Raw genomic sequence first — 17,844 nt, 5'->3', positions numbered from 1 at the left:
AAGATGGACAATATGAAACAGTTTATGGGATGGATCATTGAGCAGGTGTGGAATAGAATCTCAGGATCGTTAAGGTTGGAAAAGACCTTGGAGATCATCACGTCCAACCAACTAGACCTGGTGTGCCATCTGGCATGGACATAGAACTTTGTGACACCCGTTACAAGTAGGGACTGGAAACTTGACCAACTGGTTTATGTGTTGTAAACTACTCTTTATCCTGTTGCCTCATTTCTGATGACATTTTCTCACCACAAAGACTAAGTCAGTTTTTGCGGACCGTTAGATCTGTCCTGCTGAGAAGCTCTCTGATGAAAGAGTAAAATAACACTGTTGTTATTTTTGGTAGGTGGCTCTGAAAAACTGCTGCGAGTTTGCCTGAACCTGCCATACTTCCTGAGATACATCAACAGGTTTCAGGATGCTGTGTCAGCCAACTCCTTCTTCATCATGCCAGCCACGGTGGCCGATGCCACTGCTGTGCGCAACGGGTCAGTGCCATCACTGCTCTCTGGTACCTCCTGGTACATCCCTGCAGGTCTGAGGGGAAATGACTCTGCTGGCAGGACAGTGTCGCTCACTGGCTGCTCCTCTGAGCTCTCATGTTCGTCACTTTGCTGAACCTCAACATGTGTCCTTCCTGCAGGTTCCACTCCCTGGTGATAGATGTGACCATGGCACTGGATACTCTGTCTCTGCCTGTGTTGGAGCCCCTGACTCCTACACGTCTCCAAGACGTGACTGTTCTTGCTCTCAGCTGTCTCTATGCAGGTGAGTGGATCTCCTCTGCTTTTTTGGAGCTTTTTACTCTGCTTTGTGAGGCTCAGCCCACAAGTAACCTTTATTTCTCGTGAATTTGAAAGCTCTGCGGCAAAGTGTGTGACTGGGTTAATATTGAAGTTGTTACAGTGGCCCTGAAGTGCTGGTACATTCTTCCATTGTTCTTGTCAGTATCTAAGAAAAAGGCTGAGTGATTTAACATCTTAAAGGCCTGTGGTTTCTGCTCTTTTTGTAACGTTCAGAGCATAATATATTTTTACAATGCTTTTATGGCTTCAGCGTAATTGATTGTAGCCCCAGATCAACTTTATTCTCCAGGATTGGTTTAAGTACACCAAAATCCTGAGTGTTTAATTGACTTGGAGGAGACTTTAAAGAGATATGGCACTCAAGTATGAAGATTGTCTTAAAAATGGTGTTGAATTACATAGTAAACCATTTCCTCTTTTAACTGTTCCCATGTATTTTTGTAGGATAAAACTTTCCTCTTTTGGGGGTACTGAAGATTTTTTAATCTCAGCTGTGATACTGGGCATTCCCCATTCCATCAAGTTTATGGACACATTTTAATGTACTAAATAGGAACATTTTGTCCCAAGATTGGCTCTTACTAAGAATTCTCCCTGCACTTGTCTCCCCTGAGGTGTGAGCGTGGCCACCTGCATGGCCATCCTGCACGTGGGCAGCACTCAACAGGTACGAACCGGGTCCACAAGTTCCAAAGAAGAAGATTATGAAAACGATGCTGCTACTATTGTACAGAAATGTGTAAGTAATGAGAGAGTGTTCATTGTTTTCCATTTCAGCGCATGAAATGTGTAGAATTTGTATTTATTTGGATTGCAACGACTGTTATTTCTAGGCATTAGCCTTGCTGGTAAAGGAATTAAAGAGTGGCTAATTCTAGGGGGCAAAATACACTTGTATTTTGAGTTTTTATTTTTATTATTGCCCAGTGGAGAACCTTACCAATGTTTTGGCTTTATTTGCAGCTTGAAATCTATGAAATGATTGGGCAAGCCATCAGCAATTCACGCCGTGCAGGGGGTGAGGTAAGATTTCCATCTCAGGAAGCTTTTCCCCTATTTTTGTACTGGTCTGTTTTGGCATTTGGATTGATACTATTTTGTCTTGGTGCTTTTTTCTCCCCTGTTCCTCCTGACTTTTGGTATGATAGCATTATCAGAACTTCCAGCTGCTCGGGGCTTGGTGTTTGCTGAACAGCCTCTTCCTCATCTTGAACCTCAGCCCCACGGCCTTGGCTGATAAGGGAAAGGAGAAGGATCCACTGGCTGCTCTTCGTGTCAGAGACATTATTGCTCGTACTAAGGAGGGTGTTGGGTCTCCCAAACTAGGACCTGGGAAAGGGTATGTAACACCCCACTGCAGGAATCATTGTCCATGGATATAACCATGCCCAGCAAGCAACTACTGTGGGGTCTTGCTGGTCTCTCAAAATTTTATTTCACTCCATTTTTAGTTCAAATCTCGAGTCTTGGAAAAAAAAGTTATCTTCTTCAGTTTATCAGGGCAGTCAGTTCACTCAGTTTAATCTGTCTGTCTATCTATCTATTTGTTTATTTATTTACCCTCTGAAATTGGGCTGTGTCCTTTGTGTTTCTGTAGGCACCAAGGGTTTGGTGTGCTCTCAGTGGTGCTGGCAAATCATGCCATCAGATTGCTGTCATCGCTCTTCCAAGATCTGCAAGTGGAGGCATTGCACAAGGTGTGCAGGGACCATTGCATGTTCTCGTGAAGCATTTTGCCCTCTGCACTCAAACGCACTTCTCAATTCTCTTGTTTTCAATTCAATTTTAAATTCTCTGCTCCAGGGCTGGGAGAGTGACGGTCCCCCAGCAGTGCTGGATGTCATGGCTCAAAGCACGTCCATCCAGAGGATTCAGCGGCTCATAGACTCTGTGCCACTCACTAACCTGCTGCTGACTTTGCTCTCCACTTCCTACAGAAAGGTAGGAACTGGCACACAGAGAACTTCTGGATCTGAACCACCCCTAAGCATGGAAAGTTCTCACTTTTCAAACTGTGACTGTGCTGAGAGGAATGTAGAATTCTTTCAGAAGTCATCAGTTGGGGCCTCTGTCTTCCATCTTTTCGGAGATGTATATTTGACAAACTCATTCTAATGAAAATGAACTTTTTCTGTAAGTTCAATGGTATTTGTGAGTTTAATGGGAAGATGAAAAACCTGCGTTCAAAACCGATACTTTTAGATTAGAGCTATTACTTCAAGTGTTGCTTACAAACTTGACATAGATTGTTTGTTTCCAACCATCCTGTGTAATTTGAAATAAAACTTAAGTGGAAGAAGTCTTGAAAAACTGTTCATAAATTAGTTGAGAAAGATTAGCTAGAAGAAAATTAAAAGACATGAGGAAGTTACTCTTATTTTCAAATTCTTACCTTTCATAATCCTGAAATGTGCTGTTCTCTAAGGCCTGTGTCCTGCAGCGCCAGAGGAAGGGCTCCATGAGCAGTGACGCGAGCGCCTCCACTGACTCCAACACCTACTATGAGGATGATTTCAGCAGCACTGAGGAGGACAGCAGCCAAGGTAACAAGAGTTTGCAGCAATCAGGATTTTACGCTGCCTTTCAGATTGAGGGGGAACCTGGCTACTGGGCTGTTGCCTGCTCAGATTGAAATGATCTGTAAGGCTGAAAAAACCCAACAGTTTGTAAGGTCTGTGTGGCAGAAGTAGTGCTGACTGGAGTCTGTTCTGTAAACTGAAACCTGAGTGGCTGGGATTTGGCATTATTTGCTCAAGGGGAGTGGAAGTAATTTCTTGTTGTAAATTCCTGCTGGACCTCTGTAAAAGTGCTTGGCTGTGTGATTTGGAAGGCAGGAATGAAGATAGCAGATGTCTTAACTCTGCTCACTGAAATTCCATTTTAGGCCTTTTTCAGACTGAGTAGTTTTATAAGGTATTTACTTATAATAATCTGGTTTTGTTTTTCTTTTCTCGTGTGTTAGATGATGACAGTGAACCCATCCTTGGGCAATGGTTTGAAGAGACAATCTCTCCAAGTAAAGAGAAGGTGGCCCCACCACCACCCCCTCCACCACCTCCTTTAGAGAGCTCACCAAGGGTGAAAAGCCCCAACAAACAGAGTGGTGGAGAGAATGGGAACATCCTGGCCAGTCGCAAGGATCCAGAACTGGTACGGAGAGGTGTTGGGGCTCAGTGAAATCACTACTGGGATGTAGCGTTGTCTACCTGTCAGTGAGTAGCTACACAGCAACATGATAAATGTCAGGTATTATAAGTGTATTGCTGATGGAGAATCACGAGTGTCTTGACTTTGAGGAAAGGTGTTTTCTATAGTCTCCTGTCAAGTGGAATGTCACAGGATTTGTTGCTACCAGGGAAGCAGAGACTGCAGATAGTATCTATTTGGGTTACAGAGGGAGAGGGAAATTGGGGGCAGAACAATGAGTGAAATGACTTGCTAATAGAATGCTTTTAGCTCTAACTCTGTTGGGTAAAGATGAAAATAAATACTGCAGGAGAGAAGTTGGAACCCTTCTACCTTCTGAGAGAGTTCTAGAATCAATCCTGGTACAGACCACAGTGCAGTGAGCTGAATTGCCTTGAGTTCACCTGTCCTCCACTTCTGGGGGGTAATTAAGGGACTTGATTTATTTTGCTGGTGGTTTAGTTTTTATTTAATGTTGTCCCTCTGCTTTTTTTGCTTCTATAGTGTGTTTCTCTTTTCTTTGCAGTTTTTGAGCCTAGCTTCAAACATTTTGAACTTTATCACTTCTTCTATGCTGAACTCCAGGAATAACTTCATTCGCAACTACCTGAGTGTATCTCTGTCGGAGCAGCACATGGCAACACTGGCCAGCATCATCAAGGAGGTGGACAAGGATGGGCTTAAGGGTAAGTGAATAGAACTCCGATAGAGCTGGAGGATTTAGAAGTGTGTGTTTTCTTAGTTTCATGTCAAAATTTTAACTGTAGGAGAGCAAAGGTAGTAAAGGGCACTCGATCCCTGTCTTACAGGCACGTCAGATGAGGAGTTTGCTGCTGCGCTCTATCACTTCAACCATTCCCTGGTGACCTCAGATCTTCAGTCCCCTGCCCTGCAGGTAATCTGGGATTGAATGTGTAAATAAAATGAAGAAGTGATGGTGTCTGTTAAGGTCCCTATGTGGATTCTCCACACCTAGAGTAGTATCTTGGTGATTACATTTGGCTCTGAGGCTATTTTGCAAACAGGCTGGAATATTTTGAATCCAATGATTTGAATGACCTTTGCAGTCATCCAGTACAAAACATCCTGCACAGTGTAAACTTAACATCTAGAGTTCAAACTAATCTACTGAACTTTGAAGGTGATGAAAGCTGAGAAGGAAATGAGTCTGTGTTTTGGAAAGTTGCCTCTATCCATGAGTTTATCAAGAGACATTCCTGCAGGTTTGCTTTGCTGTCAGGACTGATGCCAAAAAGCCTTGGAATTCTCTCAGGAGAGAATCAAATTAATCCTTTTGCTTCCATGTACTAACTTTGTAGCCTTTAGGTTTCTTTGCTGGGTGATGGGCTGACCTGACTTAACCCTGTAAGGATAGGTTACAAACCTGCTTACCCATCACTGAATTAAATCCCTGTACTTTGCTGACTGTTTTCTACTGTATTTAAAACACTCTGTTGTTTGGGTTTTTTTAAAGCAGTTGGATTTTTCAGCAATCTGCTTTTTCCTGTATTTAAAAAGAAACAAGTATTGCTGTAATCAGTCAAAGGGGTCTTCTTCCAAATTCATAGACACTGAACATAATCTCTCTGGCTGTGATATTGCAGTAAATGAGTAGAGCTCATTAATGCCTTGTTTTTTCTGTATTGGTGTTGAGACTTTGTTGTGTTTTAGGTGGCAGAGGGACAGCATTAAGTGTCCCTCAGTAGCTATTTGAGATAGGAGAGTTATTACTGTGGGAGCCCTTATGAGCTGAGAGCCCTGCTGATTATTATGATCTCTATGTTCAGATCATACTTTTAATTAATTAAACCATCAGACAGGACTTGGTCCTTTCCAACAAGCCCCTGTTTTGTTCCAGAACACACTTCTTCAGCAGCTGGGAGTTGCCCCTTTTTCTGAAGGTCCGTGGCCTCTCTACATCCACCCTCAAAGTTTGTCGGTGCTCTCACGGCTTCTCTTGATTTGGCAACATAAAGCCACTGCCCAGGGAGATCCTGATGTTCCAGAATGCCTTAAAGTCTGGGAAAGGTGAGATAATTTTATGTGAAGCTGAATATCAATAATCTCTTAACCTCTCTCATTTCCCATCAAGTGAAAACTCTCTGGGCCCAGCGTAACAAGTGTGCGTGTGTTCTCTGAGCTGTGATCTGTGTGATGCTTGGAGGAGCAGAGGATCATTCTACCGTGTTGCTGGAGTCCTTCATCCAGAACGTAGGAAATGAGACCTAAAATCAGGAATTAAGTGGGAGGAGGCTGAATTACAGCAATGCTGGTTTTAAAAAGGGAAGGAGAATGTCTTCATTTCAGCAGATTTCTAGTAGGTTCTGCTAGGACGGTGCCAGGATTGTTCCTGTCTGCCATTACCTGGATGTGAAAGTCTCTGATAGGGTTTAGCTTTCTTAAAGCTCTAGTAGTCAGCCTTTCCCATGGGAACAGGTTTGAATTCTTCTTTCTCCCTTTGAATGATTGTTCCGATTTTCCATTAAATGATTTTGCTGCTAATTTAATTTGTAGGTTTTAGTGTTTGTGTAATCTCATTCCAATAGGCAATGTAGTGAACAATTAGTGAAATTACCAGTATTTAAGCAGAAAAATACAATTATGAAAGTGTTTCTCTAACCTCTAGTTAAAGAGATTTTAAATAGAGATTTAAGCAGGGGGAAAAGTAAACTTAATAAACTTCCTCTTCTGTTGCCAGGTTTGTGGGCACCCTGAAGCAAAATGCCTTGCAGGGGACTGTCCCCAGTGACACAGAAGATCTGAATGTGGAACATCTCCAGCTGCTGCTGCTTATTTTCCACAATTTCTCAGAGAGGGGCCGCAGGTCCATCATGATGCTCTGTATCCAGACAATTGTGGAGTTGACAGCAAACATGGAGACCCAGCAGTGTTCTGTGCCACTCATCGTGGCACGGCTGCTCTTGGTGTTTGACTACCTGCTCCATCAGTATTCCAAAGCTCCCATGTACCTGTTTGAACAGGTTAGGCTTTGACATCATGTTCTGGATATTTAATTGGTCACCCAGCAGAAATGTGTAACGGGCAATCGTTTGGTGTGTTCTGGTCTCTTTGTGACCTTTGTGAGTAAATCAGTTTTGATGCTATTACCAACCTTTGGAGTTACAAGGCATAATTAACTATCACTGCTGATTCCTAGCACTGGCTTCATTTGGAGTGAAAATTCCTGGTCTAATTAGTATCCTAATTCCTGATCAGGACAGGATGATTGTTCCACCTTATCTTTAAAATCTTGAGTGTTTGGGTATTTAGGCATCATTTCACAGCTACCTTTTCTTTGCTTTAGTGTTTCACCACTGAGGTTTTTTGGATTTCTGGTTTTCTCGTTAGTGGGATGCTGGTGCTTTGTGCCTGGCTTTTCCAATTGTGGGAAGTTTGGCCTTTGATTTAAACTGCTCCCTTCATATTAAAAAGCATCAGAAAGGGTCCAGGGCTTTCCTCAGAAGTGTGTAATGTTCTGTTTTAAACAAGGTTGTTTCTGTTCTATGGTTCTTTTTCTGGGGGGTGGTATTGTCCCCCTACCCCTCAATGACAAGGATACCATGTGTGGCTTTTTGTTTGTTCAATTTGTAACTTAGGTACAGTATAATTTGCTGACTCCACCCATTGGCTGGGGGAGTGGATCCCAGGACAGTGGCAGACGAACGTCTGTCCCACTTTATCATGGCTTTAAAGAAGTGGAAGAAAACTGGACCAAACACTGTTCTTCAGGTAAGAAAGAAAATGAAAGGAACTTTTTATTCCAGGATTTACTTTTAAAATTAAATGTGAGCCCTTCCTGTGCCCTGGTCTGGGCAACTTTTCCTGCTTTTAATGGGCGTAGTTACAATAGATAAAAATGCATCTAATAACACAAGAAAAGTTTTATTAAATAAAATTACTGTCATCTAGGAGTATGGTACAAGTAATGCAAAATATATTTGTATTTATTGTGCCAGGATTGTAGGAGTAGGAAAACTTTGGCTGTGTATACCACAGGTTAGAGCACATACAATGTGTCATGAAGCTGGTTTAGTATTTGGTAGTAGTATTAAATGTGAAAGGTTAGGGGTGGGGGAGAGAGTATAACACAATGCTGCCTAATTAAACTGTCAGTTGGAAGGTTATTTTCTGTTCTCACATTCCAGACTCAGTTCCACAACCCAGGTTCTACTGCATCCTGTCTCTAGAAGCTTCTGAGGATGATCTGAACCGTCTGGACAGCACGGTATGGGCACTGTGGTTTAGAGACTTTCCTGTAAGTCTCCACAAGGCCATGTGGATTTGACAAGTGCCAGGGAAAACAGACAAGAAGGAAAGACTTGATTAAACAGAGAGACCAGAAATTTTTCACTAAGTGGAGAGAAAAAGAGTGGCTGGATAAGATAATATGGGATTCCCTTTTACACCTAGTTGCATGTTAGGGAATTCAGCATGCAAAGTTTGTGATGATATGCTGGACTACTTTGTAGGAATGCTTGGGATTCAGTGCTGGAACAGAGAGGCCTGCCCTATCCACACTTGCTTTTCAGTGTTGCTGAAACACCTGAGACGAAGATGTGGCATTAGAGTTGTTTCCCATCACTTTACTCCATGTTCTTCCTGGGTTATGTTTCCTCTCTACATTTGTTGCCATCAGGGTTGTGGGCTTGCTCCCATGCAGGCTCCCTTATCACCAGTTCATTGATTATCCGACTGAGGAGAGAAATACCTGGCAGAACTCACTTCCCGAAGGTTTATTTTGCTTAGTTTTGGGCTGTGGGTATTCTGAATACTTAAAAGAGTAAGAACTTGGCTGTATATATGCTTTGCAAAGCATCAGTCCTGACTTGTCATCTCCTGCAGGTTTGTGAGGTCCTTTTCTCCAGGGCTACGAAGTACGATGAGCTTTATGCAGCCCTGACTTCATTGCTTGCAGCTGGGTCCCAGTTTGATACACTCAGGAGGAGGGAGAACAAAACTGTCACAGCACTGGTAAGACTGTCTTGCTGCCTGTGTTGAGGAATAACAAGTTTTCAAAACTAGGATTTTTAAGCAAAGTATTTAACCCGAGTGGTTTGGGCAGTGGTTGGAGTAACGGGGAATTTACAAAGGCCCCAACTAACTGTAGTATTTATGGTGGCTGCACATCTCTCGAGTTTGTAATTCATAATATGTTTCAGACTTGCTGTAGTCCCTGGTAATTCCAGTAGTTCTGACTAGAACATGATTAAGTAGGAGAAAATTGTATAATTTTTCCTTTTTCTTTTCTCACTCCTCTGTTGCATATTTTGTTGTGTAATATGACAGAAACTCAGTCCAGAATGTGTTCATCTGATTTGGCACATCTACAGGAGTCGAGTCCCTGATGAGATATTTCAGTAGCTATGATGATCTAGACTGTATCTTTCTTTACTAATTTATCCTACTGTTCCTCTCTTTAGGAAGCCTGTGCCCTTCAGTACTACTTCTTGATCCTGTGGCGGATACTGGGGATTTTGCCTCCCTCCAAAAGCTACATGCACCACTTGGCCATGAACACGCCTGAGATGAGTGACTGTGACCTCCTGCACACACTGCGCTGGTCTTCCCGCCTGCAAATCCCTTCTTATGTCACGTGGATCAAGGTACAGCCTTGATTGGGCTATTTTGAGATGTTGATAGTAAGAATGTCTGTCTCTTCCATAGGATTTGTTCTGTGGGCATGGTGGGGAGAAATGGAAAGTCGTGCCTGTATTTTCCAAAGTGTTCCAGCCTGGTGATTGGCAGATTGCTTAACTGTAGAGCACTGTTAAAGTGCGATGGTCTGCTTTTTGCCATCCCTAGGATCACCTTGTCAGGCAGGGCATGAAAGCTGAACATGCTGCTCCTCTCATCGAACTGACCTCCAGTAAGTGCATCTCAGTGAAGTACGACGTGGAAATAGCCGAGGAGTACTTTGCTCGACAGGTGAGATGGTGGGAATGCATCCATGCACATGGAACTTGTTTTTGTGGAATGATTCGCACTTACTGGTGCTTCCCATTGTATTTGCAGATATCTTCTTTCTGTGCTGTTGACTGCACAACTATTCTCCAGCTGCACGAAGTTCCCAGTTTACAATCCATTTACACCCTTGATGCTGCAATTTCCAAGATTCAGGTTTCTCTAGATGAGCACTTTTCCAAGTTAGCTGCAGAAACTGATCCCCACAAATCCTCAGAGATAACCAAGAACCTCCTTCCTGCTACTCTGCAGCTCATTGACACCTATGCTACGTTTACCAGGTACAGTCCTTGGGATCTCCAGGAGGAACGCAATTCCCTGCAGTGCATTTTGCTTTCTTTGCATTTTGTGTGTTGTTTTCTTAGAGGTGCCTGAGTTTTTTTATAGTCCAGTGTAATTACTTTATGTCCTCTAGAATGTCCATTGTTTTAAAAGAAGAATAAAAAGTAGCTTTTCAAGCCATGTATGGAAGTTGTTGTTTCTAAGTAACCACCTTGTCTGATCTTCCAAGGCTTCCTTGCAAATTTGCAAAACCAGCTTTTCCTCAAAAGATAAAACCACTCTGTAGGATAGTGCTGCTTAAGGTTATTTCTGTGGAATAATATTGAGGCTGTCAGACCATCAAGAAGGAGAGGGGGGTTAATTCTTACATTAAGAGTCTGAAGTCTTGTAAACTCTCATTAGAAACCTGTGTAGAAGAAAGCAAAAGTAAATCAGCTTTTTCTTTGGAATGGGCACTTCTCTTCATAAGTAGCTTGGAGGGGATAAAAGCCCACAACTCCCTTTGTGGTACAAGATGAAGTATGGGGCAGAGCTTCAAAAGTTTGCTGTTTATCTGTCACTGTATTGACAGATGTAGTTCAGAAATGCAGAGCTGATTCCTGAAGTAAATCCTTTCCATCCTGAACACAGATCTTACTTGCTCCGGAGCCTGTCTGAAGAGGGCTCCACGGACAACAAACCCTCTGAGGAGAAGCTCCAGGGTTATGCTGCTGTCCTGACCATCGGGTCCAGCCGCTGCAAGTCCAACACTCTAGGTGAGGGTGCTGGAGAGCTCACTGTGCCTTCTCTGTAAAGGTGAAGCTTTCTACAATGCTGCCAACATTCCATTTTAAAGCTCGTGTGTTCTTCACCGCTCTGTTCAAGTGAGGGAGTTATCCTGCCAGCAGCACACTCGAAGTCTCCTTTTGGTATCCTAAAAACTGAAAAAGCTGGGCAAAGCTTGAAAGAGTAACTGTCTTGTGGGCTTGTCTGGATTGTTGAAATGCTTTTATAACCATATCGGAGCTGGTGGCATGGAATAATAAGGGGAATTATGAAATGTTGCTGTGTTGAAGACTGCTGTGAATTGGTATTTTTGCCCTGTTTTCTATTGTCTTAATAAAGTGAAAGAAACAGAGAAGCTCTTGCAAATGTAGGGATAATTTTGACTTGTAGAAAAGCTTGAAACTAGTCCTCAGCAGAATTACAGCTCGGTTTGGCTACAATTGTGTCTTAAATAATTATCTGATTTAAAGAGTATTGTAAAAGCATTCTGGGTTTCAACAGGACCCGTGAAATTACTCAGATCCTGATGATTCTGTGTTACCTGCAGGGCCAGCACTTGTTCAGAACTTGCCTTCAACTGTGCAGACTCTGTGTGAGTCGTGGAACAACATTCACACCAATGAGTTTCCAAACATTGGCTCATGGGTAAGTCCAACCTGGAGGATTGATCTGGTGTGCCCTTAACTCCCAGAATCTCTGGGCATGGTTGGCGGGGTGTCCCTGTGTTGGAGGTAGGTGGTTCTGATGTGTGTGTGTCCCTCCCCAGCGCAATGCCTTTGCCAATGACACGATCCCTGCGGAAAGCTACATCAGTGCTGTCCAGGCTGCCCACCTGGGCACCCTCTGCAGCCAAACCCTGCCTCTGGCAGCTTCCCTGAAGCACACCCTGCTGTCCCTGGTCAGGCTCACCGGGGATCTCATTGTGTAAGTGATGGATTTTCCATACATTATATGTTACAGACACTGTGGGTCTGTCTGCTGTCCTCAATGGCTGACTTCATCAGGCTCTGCGGGTGGAACTCACTGACCTGGTGCTGTATTTTGAACTAGACCTTTCAGTTTGCAGTTCTAAATTCTACGTGAATAAAGGCAGTCTTTCTGTCTTTGTCTCACCTCTTCAAAAGTCCGACCCCCTCAGAGAAACCCTTATTTTTTTGTCAAATATGGACTTGAAGAAACTGGAATATAAACTGAGACAATATAGATCTAATTAATTGATTTGTTCTTTGTTATAATTCATTTTTGTGATGTATTAAAAGCATAAAGAAAGAATGAAATGCATTTCTTTTTCCAGGGACTTAATTTAAAATACACTGAAATCAAGTAGTAGTTGTTGACACTGCAGACAAACCCAAAAGCCACACTGTATGAGAGTGTAGTCTGTCTAGGAAAATGTTGTAACTGTGTATATGCAAAAGTAACATGCAGAGTTTTCTAAATGAGGCCTGTTTTTTGAGGCTGTGTCAGTGTATTTATCCCAGCTTTCTAAAAAAAGTTTTATCACTGATTTCCATCCAGATTTGTGCCTCGCTTGTGTGACTTCTGATTTCCAATAGGGATGTTCTCTAATAGATCATGCAGAGAATTAACTTGTTTGCTTTTGTTTTCAAGCTGGTCAGATGATCTGAACCCACCCCAAGTAATTCATTCCCTACTACCTCTCCTTCTGGAGACCAGCACAGAGAGTGTGGCAGAAATCAGCAGTAACTCCCTGGAGAGGATCTTGGGCCCTGCAGAGTCAGATGAATTCCTGGCACGTGTTTATGAGAAGTTGATCACAGGATGCTACAACATCCTGGCCAATCACTCTGATCCAAACAGGTAACAGACTGGGCTTGTCCTTCTCCCCCAAAGCTGTGTGCAAAGATTGGCTACAGCGGATTTAAACAGCAGTGCTGGTGCTGAGGACAACAGAAAGGCAGAAAATCATTTTATTTTTATCTGTGGAAGACTTGTAGACTAAAAATTCAAGATATTTTATTCATGTTACCAGGAACCATTGAGGCAGGGTGGATTTTCATCATCTCCTGTAACTCTGGATGAAGCATGTGTGTATCTGGATGGTTTTTTATTTAAAAAGATAGAAAATTCTGTAAATACAAGCACGAAATCAAAAGTGAAGATGCCAGCCTAACTCACGTTATATTCCCTTTTACTTGCTGTGTGTAAGGATGGCTAATCCTTGCTTTATCACAGCTAACTACCCAGATTTGGGCTTCCCACCCCTTCCTCTTTGTACAGAGGGAATGAACTTCCTGTGCAGATGTTGATTCTAGCCATCTGAAACATAAAACCTTTAGACATGATGATGTTGCATCTTTTTTAACACTGATCCTCTCGGGATGGGAGGTCAGAGGGAGATCTACTGACCTGGTACAGAGTATAAATGTGATGGGATTTTACTTGCAGAGTATTTGTGGAGTGAGGATAAGCACAGGGGAGAATGAGGAGGAGTAACACTAAAATAGACTTAAAGTGTACAAACAGCAGCTGTTTATAGGAATTTGAGGTGTCAGAAAGGTCTGGATTATTCTGGGTTTCTGACTGTAACTTGCCTTACAGCATCATGTGATGCTTTTTTGCTGAACATTTGTTGGGTTTGTTGGTGTTTCTGTCTGGTGTTCATCAGTTGTTTTTCTCCTGTCTCATGAAGAGCTGTTTTCAATTGGTGGAAAGTTTTTGGAATTGTATTAGCAAAATAGATCACTTCTTGACTCTCAGAGCTGTTGTAATTGTTGAAATGGCTCCTATATATTCTTATTTGACCCTCATGTGTTTGATCCTTATATATTCCTCTTTTAATCCTTAGTGGTCTGGATGAGTCCATCTTGGAGGAATGTTTGCAGCATCTGGAGAAGCAACTGGAGAGCAGCCAGGCCCGAAAAGCCATGGAAGAATTCTTTTCAGAAAGGTGAAGTCACCATGAGAGTTATAGCCTAGGAACTCTATTTCTCATCCTTTTTCTGTTTGCTTGTCACTGTAGACTCTGAAGTGATGTTGATGTCATTGTGCAGGAAAATATGGACTGTGTAAAGACAGGATCTCCTTTGAGCAGTGCAGGAGAGTGGGAAAAAACTTGGGGCGGGGGCAGGCAGAGGATCTGGGTCTTTGTCACTCCAAAGGAAATAGTCAGTGAGTCCCTATAGTGGTCATTAGTGCAAGATGATCTGTCAAAGGAGTTTTTTGAGAGATGCTGGTCCATAAGGAATTTACAGACCAAGCTGCAAAATGCCAAGTTCTCCCAGTGCTTCCTTGGGGTAGCAGGTTGGTAATTTTAAGAGTATGAGTGGGGTGTTGGCGTGACTTAAGATTATGAAGACAAACTGTGCTGGAAACAGCACAGCACAACAAGAGTGTTCTGAATATGAGGGTGAACTCATATTCAGAGGAAAAGTTTTCTCTGTTAGAAAGCAAACCGTTGTCTGTTTTTTTCTCTCTACTTGTTCAACAGTTCAAAATGGAAGCAGTATGGTGGCTCTGCTTTGTAAAGATGGAAGGGAAAATAGGCAAGAAAATCTTACCTTTTGGGTTTGGAAACGAGTTTAGGCCCTTTTGTGACCTGATATGTAAGAATACTGAAATGCTACTGAGGAGCCCATGAGATTCATGAGTTTTAGTCTGAGTTTGCTGTTTGGCTGAAAGCAATTTCAGCAATTGGCTGCTGAGCAATATTAATACAAAATGTTGCCAGTCTGAAACGTGAGGGCAGAGAGAAGTGAAGCAGGTGATAAAAGGGAATGGGTCATCTTTTACAAAGCTGATTTATTTCCCCCCTCTGTATAGTGGAGAACTGGTGCAGATCATGATGGCAACAGCCAATGAGAACCTCTCAGCCAAATTCTGTAACAGGGTGCTGAAATTCTTCACCAAGCTCTTCCAGCTGAGTAAGTTGGTTGCATCTCTCCTGTCCTGCCTTTGTCCACTTTATACTATTCTTGTATTAGGCTGAGACATGAAGATGCTTGAAAGGAAAGCTGTGGGAGGGAGTGGGGTCACAGCTTCACACTTGTAATGAAAAGCCACACATTCACTGTAGATCTGTCACTCACAGTAACTTCCCCCCCCCAGCTGAGAAGAGCCCCAACCCCAGCCTGCTGCGACTCTGTGGTTCTTTGGCTCAGCTGGCCTGTGTGGAGCCTATCCGGCTCCAGGCCTGGCTGACCAGGATGACCATGTCCCCACCCAAAGACTCAGACCAGCTGGACATTGTGCAGGAGAACAGGCAGCTCCTGCAGCTCCTGACAACTTACATCGTTCGGGAAAACAGGTAAAGCACAGCCTTTTGTGTGCCGGTCATTTCCTTCCTCCTCCAGAGGTGTGAGTTGCTGGTGGTGTCTTTATAGTACTTCTCTGAAACTCTCTTCTTTTTGCTCAGCCAAGTGGGAGAAGGTGTGTGCACTGTTCTGCTGAGTACTCTGATACCGATGGCAACAGAGATGTTGGCCAATGGTGATGGCACAGGCTTTCCTGAACTGATGGTCGTGATGGCAACTTTGGCCAGTGCAGGACAAGGTGCAGGACACCTCCAGCTTCATGGTGCTGCTGTGGATTGGCTGAGCAGATGGTAAGAGTAGATGGGATACTGTTCTTTGTTTATTTGCACCACTTAGACTGATTTTGTTAAATTTTTTGACTGGTGAAATGGGGACAGAAGTTCGTGTATGCTGATATTCAGTTATTTTTTAGTTTCTTGTTTGGAATATAAAGTGTCTGATCTGCTTGCCCTCCCATTAAGAACAACCACGTGTTGTCTTTCTTTTCCACTCTGGATGGTTTAATTACTGCATTTATACATTCCCTGCTGTTAACGTAAAGCAGATTGAATGCTTGAAACTGTTGGTCAGGACTGAGTTTATACTTCCCAACAACTGTTACCTGTAATGAGAGGTTGTGGACTCCCCATTCCTGGAAGTGTCCAAGACCAGGTTGGATGGGGCTTGGAACAACCTGGGATAGTGGAAGGTGTCCTTGCTCATGGCAGGAGGTGGAATGAGATGAGCTTTAAAGTTCCTTCCACCCCAAACCACTCTGGGATTCTGTGATTCTATAATAATTTCCACTGTTTTGTGTTACAGCAAGAAATACCTGTCTCAAAAGAATGTAGTAGAAAAAATGAATGCCAATGTCATGCAAGGGAAGGTAAGACATGATCATCGTTTAATTTGCAGGAATAAATCCCAGGCAGGAGCTGTTCACCTGTCCTGTTGGGTTCATAGTGGGAGTTAAAGCAATTTGGTCAGGGGCACTTGTTCAATTTTCTTGCCCCGTAACCGCTATTATGGGATGTGAGCAGTGCCTGTCCTTTTGTGCTTTCCAGCACGTGACTATCCTGGAGTGCACTTGCCACATTGTCTCTTACCTGGCCGATGTCACCAACGCCCTGAGCCAGAGCAGTGGCCAGGGGCCCAGTCACCTGTCCGTGGATGGGGAGGAACGGGCCATCGAGGTGGACTCCGACTGGGTGGAAGAGTTGGCAGTGGAGGAGGAGGACTCCCAGGCTGAGGATTCGGTAGGCAACACTCACAGTTAGTGCTGCAAAGGAGATGATGGTTTATTTTACTTCCAGATCAGAATTACTCAGGTTATGAATTAAGATTTTGTTGTTTATTCCTAATGTGACCTACTTGTCAGGTCTGGAAGAAAATATCTGTAATTCATGCCTAGATCCGTTGACTTTGCCATGTCAACTAAAGTTAAATATTTATTTTTTAATAGAAAAAGGAAGAAATGGAGTGAGATGGGTTTCTTCCTACTGGTTGGTTTGTCAGTTTTATATATATGTCAACAAGCAGCTTAGATAAGACTTTGAAGTGCTGTTGGCTAGGGAAGAAAAGCTGTTATAATGCATTGTTTTAATTTTGTTGTACCAACATTTTTGTTACTGTTTCTTTTTCTTGTTAACCCTTTCATGTTATTATAATGTGTCACCCTCTTTTTCATGTGGTTTGATACCAGCTGCCTTCTCTTAGCTCAGTGTTGCTCTTCTTAAAATGCACATTTGGTGTCTGAGGAATTTATTCTGTACCATGTACTTTACTGTAGCTGCAGTTGCAGCGCCTTTTTGAAACAATTTTCTTCTCTATAGGATGAAGATTCTCTCTGTAATAAACTCTGTACCTTCACCATCACACAGAAAGAATTCATGAATCAACATTGGTAAGGATCTGAAATTTGTGTTCAGAATTTCAGCCTGATATTCCTGGCCATTGAGAAGGAAACCAATGTGGTTTGTGAGCCTCAAGCACTGTCTTTCTTAACTCACCTGGCTTATTTTGGGCAGGTACCACTGTCACACTTGCAAGATGGTTGATGGGGTTGGTGTTTGCACAGTTTGTGCTAAAGTTTGTCACAAGGATCATGAGATTTCTTACGCCAAATATGGGTCGTTCTTCTGTGACTGTGGAGCCAAGGAAGATGGCAGCTGCCTGGTAAAGTGTTTTCATGTCCTCAGCTTTTAAAGTCTTTTGCAGTTTTCTGTTCTGCAGTAAGTTATGTCAGAGTATGAGTGTGTAAGAGTCATAAGACTTGAAGGTATTTATTTTATAATGAACCTTCAGAATTTAAAGCTTGCCTGGAAATTAATGTTTTTGCACTGAATAAGAGCATTGGCAAATCTCTGTCCCAGTGACTCTTGGGATTCCACCTACCTTTACAGAATTCGCTACTCAGCCATCAACACCTTTTCCCATGTTTTCCACTAGCAGCAAACAAAATAACTATATCTTAATTATGCAGGCTTTTTAATACTTGAGTGGAGAGTGACATGTAGGATGCTGTTTTGTTATATCTTTAGAATTGCAGTCTTAAGAGATTTGCACTCTATTTCTTTAAAATTGCATTA

The 17,844-nt window shown here is 42.8% G+C and overlaps 1 protein-coding gene across 6 annotated transcripts in view; it reads left to right on the top strand.

The window, feature by feature from the left end:
- The window catches only part of UBR4 (ubiquitin protein ligase E3 component n-recognin 4), a 79,552-nt gene that overhangs the window by 6,501 nt on the left and 55,207 nt on the right, over window positions 1-17,844 (top strand). For all 6 annotated transcript variants that reach the window (XR_003531723.1, XM_027668010.1, XM_027668009.1 and 3 more), the window contains exons 7-37: window positions 350-491; window positions 647-771; window positions 1,424-1,548; window positions 1,773-1,832; window positions 1,958-2,148; window positions 2,407-2,506; window positions 2,613-2,750; window positions 3,235-3,352; window positions 3,772-3,959; window positions 4,522-4,681; window positions 4,805-4,890; window positions 5,854-6,023; window positions 6,694-6,976; window positions 7,592-7,724; window positions 8,141-8,220; window positions 8,838-8,966; window positions 9,416-9,598; window positions 9,798-9,920; window positions 10,008-10,237; window positions 10,869-10,993; window positions 11,551-11,648; window positions 11,770-11,927; window positions 12,615-12,824; window positions 13,813-13,914; window positions 14,787-14,887; window positions 15,072-15,270; window positions 15,379-15,567; window positions 16,079-16,142; window positions 16,321-16,512; window positions 17,089-17,159; window positions 17,284-17,431. Coding sequence is in view for 5 of the 6 variants with exons in the window: in XM_027668010.1 (XP_027523811.1) it covers window positions 350-491; window positions 647-771; window positions 1,424-1,548; window positions 1,773-1,832; window positions 1,958-2,148; window positions 2,407-2,506; window positions 2,613-2,750; window positions 3,235-3,352; window positions 3,772-3,959; window positions 4,522-4,681; window positions 4,805-4,890; window positions 5,854-6,023; window positions 6,694-6,976; window positions 7,592-7,724; window positions 8,141-8,220; window positions 8,838-8,966; window positions 9,416-9,598; window positions 9,798-9,920; window positions 10,008-10,237; window positions 10,869-10,993; window positions 11,551-11,648; window positions 11,770-11,927; window positions 12,615-12,824; window positions 13,813-13,914; window positions 14,787-14,887; window positions 15,072-15,270; window positions 15,379-15,567; window positions 16,079-16,142; window positions 16,321-16,512; window positions 17,089-17,159; window positions 17,284-17,431 (4,421 nt within the window). In the remaining variant the exon portion in view is untranslated. The remainder of the gene's footprint in view (window positions 1-349; window positions 492-646; window positions 772-1,423; window positions 1,549-1,772; window positions 1,833-1,957; window positions 2,149-2,406; window positions 2,507-2,612; window positions 2,751-3,234; window positions 3,353-3,771; window positions 3,960-4,521; window positions 4,682-4,804; window positions 4,891-5,853; window positions 6,024-6,693; window positions 6,977-7,591; window positions 7,725-8,140; window positions 8,221-8,837; window positions 8,967-9,415; window positions 9,599-9,797; window positions 9,921-10,007; window positions 10,238-10,868; window positions 10,994-11,550; window positions 11,649-11,769; window positions 11,928-12,614; window positions 12,825-13,812; window positions 13,915-14,786; window positions 14,888-15,071; window positions 15,271-15,378; window positions 15,568-16,078; window positions 16,143-16,320; window positions 16,513-17,088; window positions 17,160-17,283; window positions 17,432-17,844) is intronic.

The sequence above is a fragment of the Corapipo altera genome, unplaced genomic scaffold (genome assembly GCF_003945725.1).
Source record: "Corapipo altera isolate COAL_440 unplaced genomic scaffold, ASM394572v1 80, whole genome shotgun sequence".
NCBI lineage: Eukaryota > Metazoa > Chordata > Aves > Passeriformes > Pipridae > Corapipo > Corapipo altera.
Note: the sequence above shows the minus strand (reverse complement) of the source record. Positions and strands in the feature narration are given on the sequence as shown.